Source organism: Strix uralensis, chromosome 22 (genome assembly GCF_047716275.1).
Source record: "Strix uralensis isolate ZFMK-TIS-50842 chromosome 22, bStrUra1, whole genome shotgun sequence".
NCBI lineage: Eukaryota > Metazoa > Chordata > Aves > Strigiformes > Strigidae > Strix > Strix uralensis.
In genome coordinates, this window is record NC_133993.1 from 4,995,900 (window position 1) to 5,009,047 (window position 13,148).

The 13,148-nt window shown below is 49.6% G+C and overlaps 1 protein-coding gene across 1 annotated transcript; it reads left to right on the forward strand.

Moving 5' to 3' along the window:
• The first annotated feature begins 12,056 nt into the window (after nucleotides 1-12,056).
• On the forward strand, nucleotides 12,057-12,362 carry LOC141953719 (feather keratin Cos1-2-like). The gene has a single exon (XM_074892511.1). It carries the CDS (start codon nucleotides 12,057-12,059, stop codon nucleotides 12,360-12,362), a length of 306 nt encoding a protein of 101 aa, XP_074748612.1.
• Nucleotides 12,363-13,148: the final 786 nt, after the last annotated feature.

The following is a 13,148-nucleotide window of genomic DNA, read 5'->3' on the forward strand; positions in this document are numbered from 1 at the left end:
TCTTTGTTTGCTTCCTACCACCTCACCCTGACAGTCTTCCCAGCAGCAGTTGGAGAAGGCCCATTTATCTCGTCTCCCTCCCTCGGACAGGCAGACAGACATCATGCAGGAACTTCTCTATGGCCAAGGACTGCAGATTCTCAGCTGCCCCCAGGGCTCGCTCTGCTGCTGACCTCCACTTGGAGTGACTTTGTTTCCCTCTTTTGACTCATTAAAGTTCTGCTGCATTCAAGCCTGGCCTCCATGTGGTCCTTCCCTCTGTGGACACGCCCCAAGCTGCCAAAGGAGAAGGGTGTTGCTCTGGGTGCAAGGGGGTGAGGGCACAAGGAGACCTTGCCTTGTTGTGTCTCTGTGCACAAATGCCCAGAAAGGCAGGAGGCTCTGAGGGCTCAGCAGCCCCATCAGCTCCTGAGCAAGAGCGTTCCTCTTGCTATGGCTGGAGCTGCACTGCCTTGGCAGGGGGTTGGCTTTGGGCTCTGAAAGGTGATTTGCTTTGCAGAATGACAAGAGTGGTAAAGAAGGGAAGAGCCCTTGGGATGGCCCAGAGCTGCTACTCCACCTTCCTCTGCCCTCCACCACTCAATCTAGGGGCCATGGCCAGCAAACATGGACGGGACTAGCAGGGAAAAGTCGCCCATGCTGCTGAATGTCTTGAGGCTGGAAATTGGAGCTACGCCTGTGGGACCTGAGGGTAGTCAGAAATGGAGACAGTGAGACAGTGTATTTCTGAGGGGGATCTAATTGCTCTGAGACATAGTGTGCAGGAGAACATGAAGATCAGTGAGGACAAGGGTGCTGGGTGCACTTCCCAAGAGAGCTGTGGGTAAGTGCAGAGCTCTTGACTGCTTCATTGGTCCCTCCAGAGAGTTTGTGCTCAGGAACTGGCTGCCATTGTGGGGAGAGAGGACTTTATTACATGTAAATCTCATCCCTTCTGATCGGTGGAAATGTGTCTCAGCAGACACTACACTCTCATGCTTTTTCCTATGTGAACATCCAGATGCCTTGACAAAAGTGTACAAGTGGAAGAATGGAAATCCCCCCACACATGTCCTTCATCAAGAGGAAATTACAGCTCATGAAGCACAGCTCAGAACATCTGAAAGACAAAAGCTCTATAACAGCGTTTCACTTGCATGTCTGAAATCATTTTTACCTAGTCATGCTGCTAATAACCATCATCATCATCTCATATAGACCTCCTATGCTACCAGACTAGACCTTATCAGAAGCAGAAGGTACCTCAGGTCCTTCGCAATGATTATACCGTCTGCAATTGTCCTTGTAGAAGAGGGAGGGATGGCATTGTTTCTGACAGATGAGTAAGCCCTTTGGACGAAACACTGCCAAAGCTCTGCTACTGACTGTTGGCATGACTTCTAGTTAGAATGCACAACTGTGGAGATGTGGAAAATTTAGGATAAGGGCACAGTTGCCATGCAGGCTTTATACTTCAAACTAAGGGTATTGTTTCCAGAATTGGTTGTCTTTTAATAGTGATTTAAACCATGCTGTGTGTCTGCTGTGTGTAAGGCAGGCACTGAGCTGTCTCAACCTGTGCTTCTTACTTCACTGCTGTGGCCTGTTTCTATGGCCCATGTGTCTTCATCTACATGGGACCCCCCTTCAGCAGGGTCACTAGGCAGAGCAGTGCTTCTTGTTTTCATTGTTCTTATTCCCCATCTCAACCCCTTGATTTAGGCCCTAAGAAACAGGGATGCAAAAGCTGCTCTGAGCAGGTTCAGGAACTGGCATTTGTTCACATGAAGTAAACAACTGGCAGGGTGTTGTGACCCTCACCTGAAGACCATTGTACATTGAGGAGTTCTGGATCCATGTAACAGATAACCTGAGGTGATCCTGGCCTCTGCTGTGTTGTGCTACACGCAGAGCCCTCCTCCTCCAGGACTGTAGTCTCAGAGCAGGACTGGCTGCTCTGCATCATGCTGACACCTCTCCAACTAGTAAAACATTGTTAGAAGCTGGGGTTGTCCAGCAGACACATTTGCCTTTCAAGAAACTTTCTTGGCCTGTAAAGAAAGCGTCTGGGTCCTGATGCAGGACCGTAGGTTACTGGGTTTGGGGTATAGCAGCTGCTCCCCATAGTGTCATCCTGCCAGAGTAGTCAGAGGCCGCTGCTCTGTGTTTGCTGTGCTGCCTCAAGGGTATGGGCACAGCCTCCTGCCTTCCCAGGGGACTGTGGCCCAGCACTAGGAGGAGTGCAGTCTGTCCCCATGATGTGGAAAAAACCTGCTCCAGTGCGGGTTTCTCTCCATGGGTCACGGTTTCTGTCAGGAGTCTGCTCTAGCTTGGCTCCTGACAGAAACTGGCTGCAACATCCTCAGGGCATCTCCACTTACTCTGCTCCATTGTGGTCCTCCATGGGTTGCAGGGGGACAATTTGCATTACCACTGTCTTCTCCATGGCTCCAGAACCTGGAGAACCTCCTTGTCCTCTTACTTCACTGACCTTGGTGTCTGCATAATTGTTTCTCTCACATTTTCTCATTCTTCTCTTGCAGCTGCTGTGCAGAGGTTTTTACCCTTCCTTGAATATGGTGTGACAGAGGCTCTTCCAACGTTGCTGATGAGCTCAGGTTTGGCCAGCAGCAGGTCCACCTTGGAGCCAGCTGTTACTGGCTCTGTCCAACATGGCGGTAGCTACTGGCAACTTCTCACAGAAGCCACCCCTGCAGCCCTTCCGCTACCAAAACCTTGGCAGGTAAATCAAATGCACTCTCCTTATTCTTGTACTATTATGTGCAGAAACCACTTTGCATATAAGAATTTTGGCTTCAGGATAAACTCAGCCAGCTCATGATGACCGAGGAGACTGCAAGCAGCTCCCTCTCCCTGCAGGCAAGTACACCACCTGCACCTGCATGCAAAACACAAGAAAAACCACCAGCACATCAGTTAAAATGGGGGGGGGGGGGGGGATTACATGAACATTCACAGAGTAGTCAAACCATTTTTTCAGCTGCTTTGTAAATTACTTTTGCTTCTGTAATTCTCTGCCTTTTGAAGACAGAGTATTTACCTTAAAGTGAGTCTAGAGGTGGGTTCACTACTACATCACTTCTGGTGCACCAGCCTCAGTGTCTGCAGCCTGAGGGGAGTCTGGCTTGTCGCAGGCACACACCCTTCTGCTGCCACATGAGTGTGTCACTGTGGCACCGCTCCCTTTGCAAGGGCAGGGGTTGGTCTCAGACCCTTGAGGAGGTCACTAACTTCAGGCCGGAGTTTCTAACATGCAGGATTTGTTTTTTCTTTTACATGTAACTGGTGAATTCTTTGTGGGGCTGCAGCCCATACACACGGAAATACACATACAAACATTGGTGTGCACAGATGTTCTCTGTGTGTGTTTGGGAAAGTGTGTCCATGACTGTGCATGTATTTTAGCACACGCACATGTCTTCGTGCAGGAGAGCATGAATGTGTGTGACTGGTCAGCATGTATGTAATTGTGTGGGCACAGGTGATGTAGATGTGTGCTTTTGTGTGTGTACATGTGTGTAGAGGAGCATGCATGTATATCTGTATGCAAATGCATGCATGCAATGTTACCGTAAAAGCTGGCAGAGGAACTCTAAGACTCGTTTTGGAGTTTTAGAGCAGGAACGTGCATATGTGTAAGCATACATGTGTTTGACTATCTGTGCGTACATTTGGCATGGGGGGGTGGCTGTGCATGTTGGTATGAACATGGGCTCCTTTGGCAACATGTGTGCACACCCCTCTTTCTAAGGGACACGTATGAGTTGCTCTGTGGGTGCGTGTCAGACCATGTGTGTGGTTGTGCCTGTGTGTGTGAATTCGTTTGTGTACTGAAGGGGAAATTCAAACTGTAACTGCTCATCAGTGGTGATCTGTGACCAAGGAATGATCTGGCAGGGAGGGCAAGAAGGCCCAGGTGCAGAAGTGGTGAAAGTGGCTGGCAGCAGGGATGCCAGAGACAGAAGGACTCCCTGCAAGGGAGTGCAGTTTCCCTTGGTGAGGACAGAAGAAACAGCTGCAGCATTGTCTTGTAGCAGTGCTGGAATGTGAACGCTCAGTGGCCACCTTTGGGCAGCAGAGCAGGTGCTGGGGGACAGACCCAATGTCAGGCTGAGGTGCCTCATGCCAGCCCTCACAGGATTGGTGCTGGTGCCAGTGCACATAAGGAATCGGCTCCTGACGCATCTTTGCAGACTCCTTGTAGAAATTATTATGGTGGTAACACTCTAATATTTTGATCATTTGGTGGTGGTGACTTTTTTCATATCTAACCAAAAGTATGTGTTTAATTTGCCTGAAAGTGTGCAATAAAAATTCCCAAACAGCACCCATATCTGTCTGTGTGAGCATGTCTGTGCGTGTGTATACGTTGGTGTGCATATAGGTGTGCATGTGTGTGCACCCATGAGGGTGCGTCAAAGGTCTTGCTTAAATCCACGTACAGCCCATCCACTGCCCCTCCCCTTCCCCACAGTGCCAGTCACCTCCTCACAGAAAGCAATGAGGTTGCTCAGGCGTGATTTGCCCTCAGTAAACCCATGTCAGCTGCTCCCAACACACTTCTTGCCTTTCAGTTGTTTAGGAACAGCTTCCGAGAGTATTTGCTCCATCTCCATTCCAGGGACTGAGTAGAGACTGTCCAGCCAGCTCCTCAAACACCCTTGGATACATCTCAGGTGGTCCCATGAGCTTGTGTATATCCAGATGAGAGTAAGAGCTCCTGAGTTCTTCTTCTACTGTGGGTGCTGCTTCATTCCCTGAGAGCCTGCGGGAAGTTTGAGAGATGTGGTGAGCCTGAGGAGAAGCCATATTAGTAAAAACTGAGTAGAAATAGGCATTGAGTACATCAGCCTTTTCCCTATCATTTGTCACCAGGTCCCCATCCTCACTGAGCAATAAGCCCACATCTAGTTAGCCTTCCAAGCACTTCAATCCCATGGCCAAACCCCATAGCCATGTCCAAAGTTCTCAAGGACAGATGGAGAGCAGGGAGAAAGCTTTTTTGTGTGTGAATGGGCTCAAGCTGTTCATGTTACTCTCATCATCTGCATCTCCCCCTCACAGCAGGTGCAGATCATTCTCCCCTCAACCACACTGAAACCTTTGAGACAGGACTTGCAGAAGATTAATCTGCTGAGTCCAACACCTCTGTGTGTGTACATGTGTGTGTGTGTGTGGTTGGTGTCTGCAAGTGGAGGCCTATAACAATTAGTGATTAATGTGTACAGAGAAAATATCCTAATCTTGAGAATAGATATATCCTGGCAGAATTGCTCAAACAAGGCAGATAAAAAAGAACATCTTGGCTGGACAACAGAGTTGGGAAACATCCAAGGGGAAGAAATTTCCAGATTTTACTTACCACCTACACAGCTGTCAAGCTTGAAGGAGTCACCCCGTGGATACACCACAGCAGGACCAAGCCAGCCACACCACCAGAATGGACTGTTAAACAAGAAGGACTTCTGCGCTTAAAATTAACCCGGGAATCATGAAGTCCTGGGTTACACCTCTTGTGGTGATCTCAGGAGGTGCAGAAGTTGATACAGACGGGGGGGGGGCGATGCAGACTTAGATGAAAACTTGATTCTAACTTTGATACAAGGGTTTGGTAGAATGCATAATCTTACTAGTGTTACAGCACGCATCCCATTTCCTCATTCAACTAGTCAGCCTATCCCGTGGGCTGTTCTACCAATGAATTCATCTTTGTTAGGGGAATATGATAACATCAAAAAAGCCTTTGAACGGGCTAACGTCTCCTATTATTTAGAGAAAGAGAACAAGTGTAGACAAAGAGGTAGTGATGTCTTACAAGATGCTACTCCTTGGAGATTAGGAGATAATAGAACAGTATTCGGGAGGGGTTCAGAGGAACAATGTCCCTAAGGATCACAACCCTTAAATGCCCAGTTTTTGGGCCTCTGGCAGACAGGCTGCAGGATTACTGGAACTCTGTGTTACTGCTAGCAAAGTGCCTAATGGGGCCACCGCTCCAGAATGTACTAACCTTAGGAAAAAAGTCAGAGTTTGGACAAGACCTTTAGAAGATCTATAAGAGGTATATAGGTATTGGAGGTATATAGGAAAGGTAGACTGGTGCTTTAATTGGGGCACGAAGCCTATTTATGACAGCAGAGCTAGTTGGAGGTGCCCCAATGTCCTAAATCATAGTAAAATATCAATCCTAAATTCTACTTTGATGATGACAGAATATTGTAAGAAACAAAATTTCTCAAATGGAGATTGTAAACAAGGAATTTTGTCTCCACGTTACACGACATGGGTCACATCAAATGGATATTGGACTACCTGACTACAGCTTAGTACAATAACTAGACAAGTAACTTTAGGATTACTGACCCTATGTCGTACACGGAAAAAGAAGTCAATCAAAGCACGATACTGGGGACAAATTAAAAGGGATACCGAAACAGAAAAAGACCTTGATACCTGGACAGGGCCTTCCATAGCAGTACCCAACTTGATTGGAGGCTCCAAAGTTTCCTATTACCAGGACTAATGACTTTAGAAAATCAAGTAATGATAGAGAATTTGACTTGGCAAGTAGAAACCACTCATTAAGAGAGCTTTAAACTAGGTTTGAAGGGAGAAGGGGACAAAACTGGAACTCCCAGAAATAAGCCCCAGGGTAGATTACCAGAGCTTGTGGGCTGTTGTGGCAGTGATGACCCTCACCCTGCCATCTCAGTGGAGGCAAGGGATGTAGACATGCAGCACACCAAAGATGCAAGGGATACTGATGGATCAGTAACTGTGTTAACACCTGTGAAAGGTCAGGCCGGACTTAGGACCTCTAAATGCAAAAAGGTGCTGGGGACATCAATCCATCTGAAGTGCATCTATACCAATGCACACAGCATGGGTAACAAACAGGAGGAGCTTGAAGCTGTGATGCAACAGGAAAATTATGATGTAGTGACTATTCCAGAAACATGGTGGGATGTCTCCCATGACTGGAGTACGCCAGTTGATGGCCACAAGCTCTTTAGAAGGGACAGATAAGGCAGGAGAGGCGGTGGGGTGGCGCGGCACTGTATGTTAGGGACTGTTAGGATTGCTTCGATCACATGTGTAGTGAAGACAGGGTGGAGTGTCTTTGCATTTGAATCAGGGGGAAGGCCAACAGGGCAGATGTTGTAGTAGGAGTCTACTATAGGCCACCCAACCAGGACAGAGAGGTGGATGAAATATTCTATAGGCACTTAGGAGTAATCTCATGATCGCTTGCCCTTGTTCTTGTGGGAGACTTTAACTTCCCAGGCATCTGCTGGAAATACAACACAGCAGAGCAGGACCAGTCCCAGAGATTCCTGGAATGTGTGGCAGATAACTTCCTGACACAGCTGGTGAGTGAACCGAGCAGAGAAGGTGCCCTGCTGGATCTCCTCTTTGTGAACAGAGAAGGACTGGTGGATGATGTGGTGGTTGGAGGCTGACTAGGGCACAGCAGTCCTGAAATAATGGAGTTCTCTATTCTTAGAGAGGCCAGGAGAGGGGGCAGCAGAACTGTCATCCTGGACTTCCCAAGGGCTGACTTTGACTTGTTTAGGCACCTGCTTGAGAGAATCCCTTGGGAGACGGTCCTGAAGAGTATAGGGGTCCAGGAAGGCTGGACACTCTTTAAGAAGGAAGTCTTAATGGCACAGGAGCAGGCTGTCACCAGGTGCTATAAGAGAAGCTGGCACCAGAGAAGACTTCCCTGGCTAAACAGGGAGCTTTGGCTGCAACTCAGGGAGAAAAGGAGAGTTTATGGCCTTTGGAAGAAGGGGCTAGTGATTCACAATGATTACAAAGATGCTGTAAGGCTGTGCAGGGCAGAAATCAGGAGGTCTAAAGCCCAGCTAGAAATTAATTTGGCTTCAGCCGTCAAAGATAACAAGAAATGTTTCTATAAGTACATCAACAGCAAAAGAAAGACCGGGGCAAGCCTCCATCCCCTGCTAGACGCAGGAGGAAACATGGTAACAAGTGATGAGGAAAAGGCTGAGGTGCTTAATGGCTCCTATGCCTCAGTCTTTAATAGAAAGACTAGTTGTACTGAGGGAATCCAGCCTCCTCAGCCAGAAGACAGAGACTGGGAGAATGACCCCCCCACAGTCCAGGAGGAGACAGTCAGTGACCTACTGCATCACACAGACATACACAAGTCTATGGGACTGGATGGGATACACCCGAGGGTGATGAAGGAACTGGCTGGGGTGCTTGGCAAACTGCTTTCCATTATTTCCCAGCAGTCCTGGCTGACCGGGGAGGTCTCAACAGATTGGAAACTGGCCAATGTGACGCCCATATATAAGAAGGGTCGGAAGGATGATCTGGGAAATTACAGGCCTGTCAGCTTGACTTTGGTGCCCGGGAAGCTGATGGAGCAGCTCATCCTGAGCACCATCATACAACACATGCCGGACAACCAGATGATCAGGCCCAGTCAACATGGGTTTAGGAAAGGCAGGTCCTGCTTGACAAAGCTGATCGTCTTCTATGACAGGGTGACCCGCTTATTGGATGAGGGAAAGTCTGGGCATGTTGTCTACCTTGACTTTAGTAAGGCCTTTGACACCGTTTCCCACATCATTCTCCTGGCAAAACTGGCTGCTTGCAGCTTGGATGGGCACAAGCTTTGCTGGGTGAAAATCTGACTGGATGGCCGGGCCCAGAGAGTTGTGGTGAATGGAGTCAAATCCGGTTGGCGGCCGGTCACGAGTGGTGTCCCCCAGGGCTGGGTTTTGGGGCCACTCCTGTTTAACATCTTTATTGATGATCTCGACGAGGGGATCGAGTGCACCCTCAGTAAGTTTGCAGATGACACCAAGTTGGGTGGGAATGTTGACCTGCTCGAGGGTAGGGAGGCTCTGCAGAGAGACCTGGCCAGGCTGGAGCGACGGGCTGAGGCCAACTGGGGGAGTTTCAATAAGGCCAAATGCCGGGTGCTGCACTTGGGCCACAACAACCCCCAGCAGCGCTACAGGCTTGGGGAGGAGTGGCTGGAGAGCTGCCAGTCAGGGAGGGACCTGGGGGTGTTCATTGACAGCCGGCTGAACATGAGCCAGCAGTGTGCCCAGGTGGCCCCACAGAAAGGCCAATGGCATCCTGGCTTGTATCAGTAATAGTGTGACCATCAGGGTGAGAGAAGAGATCTTACCCCTGTACTCGGCACTGGTGAGGCCGCACCTCGATTACTGTGTTCAGTTTTGGGCCCCTCACTACAAAAAGGACATTGAATTACTCGAGCATGTCCTGAAAAGGGCAATGGAGCTGGTGCAGGGTCTGGAGCACAAGTCTGGTGCGGAGCAGCTGGGGGAACTGGGGTTGTTTAGTCTGGAGAAGAGGAGGCTGAGGGGAGACCTCATCACCCTCTACAACTACCTGAAAGGAGGTTGGAGAAAGGTGGGGATGAGTCTCTTTAACGAACTAACAAGTGATAGGACAAGAGGGAATGGCCTCAAGCTGTGCCAGGGCAGGGTCAGACTGGCTCTTAGGAAGTATTTCTTTGCAGAAGGGGTTGTTGCGTGTTGGAATGGGCTGCCCAGGGCAGGAGGGGAGTCCCCATCCCTGGAGGGGTTGAAGAGTCGAGTTGACACAGCGCTGAGGGATCTGGTGGAGTTGAGAACTGTCAGTGTGAGGTTAATGGTTGGACTGGATGATTTTCAAGGTCTTTTCCAACCTTGATGATTCTGTGATTCTGTGAAATTACAAGACCAGTACACCTCTTAAGACCCCCTGACTTTGTCAGTGTATAGAAACCAGTAACGTTATTTTTATTTTTGTATTTTACTGCAATGTATATAACTTGATTTATATTCATTTATATTTCAAGTATACTTGAAGCAGCTCCTCTTTCAAGAGCTCCTCCAATAAATCAACCTCTCTCCAATGTTCTCCCTCAGCCAAGGGGACATCTGGAGAATGGTGCATGAAGAGATGTCATCTGGATCATTTCCATTGGCTGAGCTGGTGAGTGAAGCCTGCCCAAGACTTCTAGCAAACACTTCCAATGCCTTACATGTTTAAGGAGAGCTGGATTAAGGGGGATTTCTCTACTCTTAAGCCACATGAGACTTCTGGTATGTAAATTCCTAAGGAGGGAGAAAGGAGGGAAAGGGATCCTTCAGATGGTGGTTCAGATCCAACTGTCTTAGATACCTACCTGAGGATGAGATTCGTTCTCCCCTAGAGCATTAATCAAGAATCCTCCTTTATCTGCAGGGAGGGCATAGATGAAACCCCTCAGTTCACCGGGGTTCTCAGCAGAGCTACCTTGAGGGGGTTTCAACTGAGAGGATTTTGCCTTCAACCACTGAGGCATGGGTGCCTCTGCCCAAGTAGAGATGTCTGACTTTTTCATCTAAGCTTCTCACTAGTTTCCTGCCTTAGTCCTTAGAGACAACATTGCACTTCTAGTGGGCTTTTAGTCATGTCTATGAGGCAAGATGGGCCATGTCTCTCTCCCAAGAACCTTTACTCTGTCCAAAAATGGGGGGTAAGCTGAGGAACTGATATAAGAGGACTTCATCATACACCTTTCAAGTGGGTGAGCAGAAGTCCTTCCCCTGACTCTGAAATGGCAAAATTCCAAAGAGGTGACTCCTACCCCTAGTAGCTATGCTGAGAAGCAGAGGTCAGTGGAGGAAATGGTGGTATTAACAAAAGCTAACTGTGCTAAGACATGGAAGAAAGAAAATGTACAAGACCATGAGTCACTGAGTAATGACTGTCATGATAGCCTGCTGTCCTGTGTCCCTGCCATCTCATTTGGAAAATGCAGTGCCTCTTCCCTGGACACATCTCTAGCAGGCTGGTGCCATCACCGGTCAGCTGCACTCACACTCTTTCTGACCCTGGAAACATGCTGCTCTGTGGTGCTCATGGACAGAGCAGAGGAGAGTGTCCAGGCCATGAGCAGCACATTCCCTCGTGATGAAGGACACACAAGGAAGTACATAGGCTCATGAACACCAGGGTGGAATTATATAAAAATATGTGCTCCCATCTACATCCACACAAACCCATCTCCTTACAAGTAAACACAAGAAAAGAACACACATGGGAACAAAAGGGACCATGGACTCTGCTGAGGATCCCTGGGCACTGGGCAGTGTTAGGCAGGATGGGGTCAAACCCCAGCAGCACAACACCTACATTTGGGGAGGCAACAAGTGACCACTGAGGTGAGCTGAGGAGGGAGGCAGGGAAAGAAAATGACATGGCACAATCTTATGCACAGGAGCCCACGGCATCCATCTGAGGATGGCTGGAGCTTTTTCTTAAAAAAAACACTTCAAACAGCCCCACCACAGTGACCCAGACTGACATCACTTGCCTGCTCTGGAAACATCCAACGATTCAGTTGAGTCTTCTGCCAGCACTGCTGCATTCCTGCCCTGGAAATCCTGGGGCCTTTCATCCCAGTGCTCAGAACAAGCCTTCACTGGGGAATGGGCATGGCACAAACCTGGAAATGAAAAGGAGCAGTGCAGGAAATGAAAGCACAGCCCATAGCATTAGCTGCGATGGTTTGCATTCAAGATGAGCTTGTCAGAAAATTGTTACCTCTGCAAAGGTGCCTCTGGTCCTGCGGCAGTGAAGGGCAGGTATAAAAGGCAGCCCAAGTCCCTGCTCTCTCAAGCACTTCTCTTGACTCCTTCTGCTTGGGAACCAGCTGAGTCCGAATCCCCTTCTCCTCCTCTTCAAAAGGAGATCTCCACTTGACACACATCCCAGATGATATTGTTCTGTGATGTCCTGGGGTTTGGATTTTCTTGTTATGACAAAGAGAAGTGGGGAGAAGGTGTGCTTAGAGAGAGTTTGTGGGTCTGAGGGGGCTTTTAGGTTTTGGATTAGGACAGAGCTTCACTGGGCCAGGCTTCTGTTTGTGGGGGAATGAAGACCGTGTAGCTCTTGGCCGAGCTTCCAGCTCCCCACTCAACACTGGCCTGGCTCCTTTGTGCAAGGGTAACCAGGCAGCTCCTCACCCACCCTTGTGCTCTGCTTCCTCCCTGTTTCTACCCAGGTGCACCTCCACCCTCAGAGACATGTCCTGCTACTACCAGTGCCTGCCATGCCGGCCCTGCGGCCCGACCCCGCTGGCCAACAGCTGCAATGAGCCCTGTGTCAGGCAGTGCCAGGACTCCACTGTTGCCATCCAGCCGTCCCCCGTGGTGGTGACCCTGCCCGGACCCATCCTCAGCTCCTTCCCACAGAACACCGTTGTGGGCTCCTCCACCTCCGCTGCCGTTGGCAGCATCCTCAGCTGTGACGGAGTGCCCATCAACTCTGGGGGCTTTGACCTCTCCTGCATTACCAGCCGCTACTGTGGCAGAAGGTGCCCCCCCTGCTAAAGGTGCTGGCAAATCCCCAGGGACATACCTTGAGGAACTCAGAACATGGTGCTGGGCAGAGGATGAACATTTTGGAGGTTGTTTTCAGCATAGCTGAATGGCTTTGACTTTCTCTCCTTTTCCTTTGTTTGATTTGGTTCTCACTGACAGCAAGATCTTTCCAAGGCTAGCCTGGTGGGGACCATCTGTCTCCTCTCTCTCTACAGGACGGGCAGACAGACATCAGGCAGGAACTTTACAGCCAAGAACCACATACTCTTGGTTGCCCCCAGGGCTCCCTGCACTGCTGACATCCACTTGGAGTGACTTTGTTTCCCTCTTTGACTCATTAAAGTTATGCTGCATTCAAGCCTGGCCTCCATGTGGTACTTCCCTCTGTGGACCATCCCCAAGATGCCAGCGGAGAAGGGTGTTGCTCTGGGTGGAAGGGGGTGAGGGCACAAGGAGACCCATCTCCATTCAGACAGAATGGGAGGTTGGGGCACCCTGCAGTGGCTCGTCTTGTGGGCATCATCCCTTGGAGCTGAGGAAGTCACCCCTGGCTCCTCTGCTGCCACTGACCATCAGGCCTTGCCTTGCAAGACAAAAAGCTTCAGTCTCTCTTGCCCAGTGTCTTCCTTCCAAAGATGCTGGAGGGCTTCCTCAGACCAGGGGACATACCCCTCTCCTTCCACAGCTGCATGGCCCAGCTGTCCTCCTCCCAGCTCCTGGGCAGGGACCAATGCTTCCTCCACCTTCTCATGGCCTATGGCCACTGCTTGGTTACCTGCACCCCACTGTGCCATG

Coding starts and splice junctions, on each gene's coding strand:
- LOC141953719 (XM_074892511.1), top strand. CDS start 12,057: ATGTCCTGCTACTACCAGTGCCTGCCATGCCGGCCCTGCGGCCCGACC.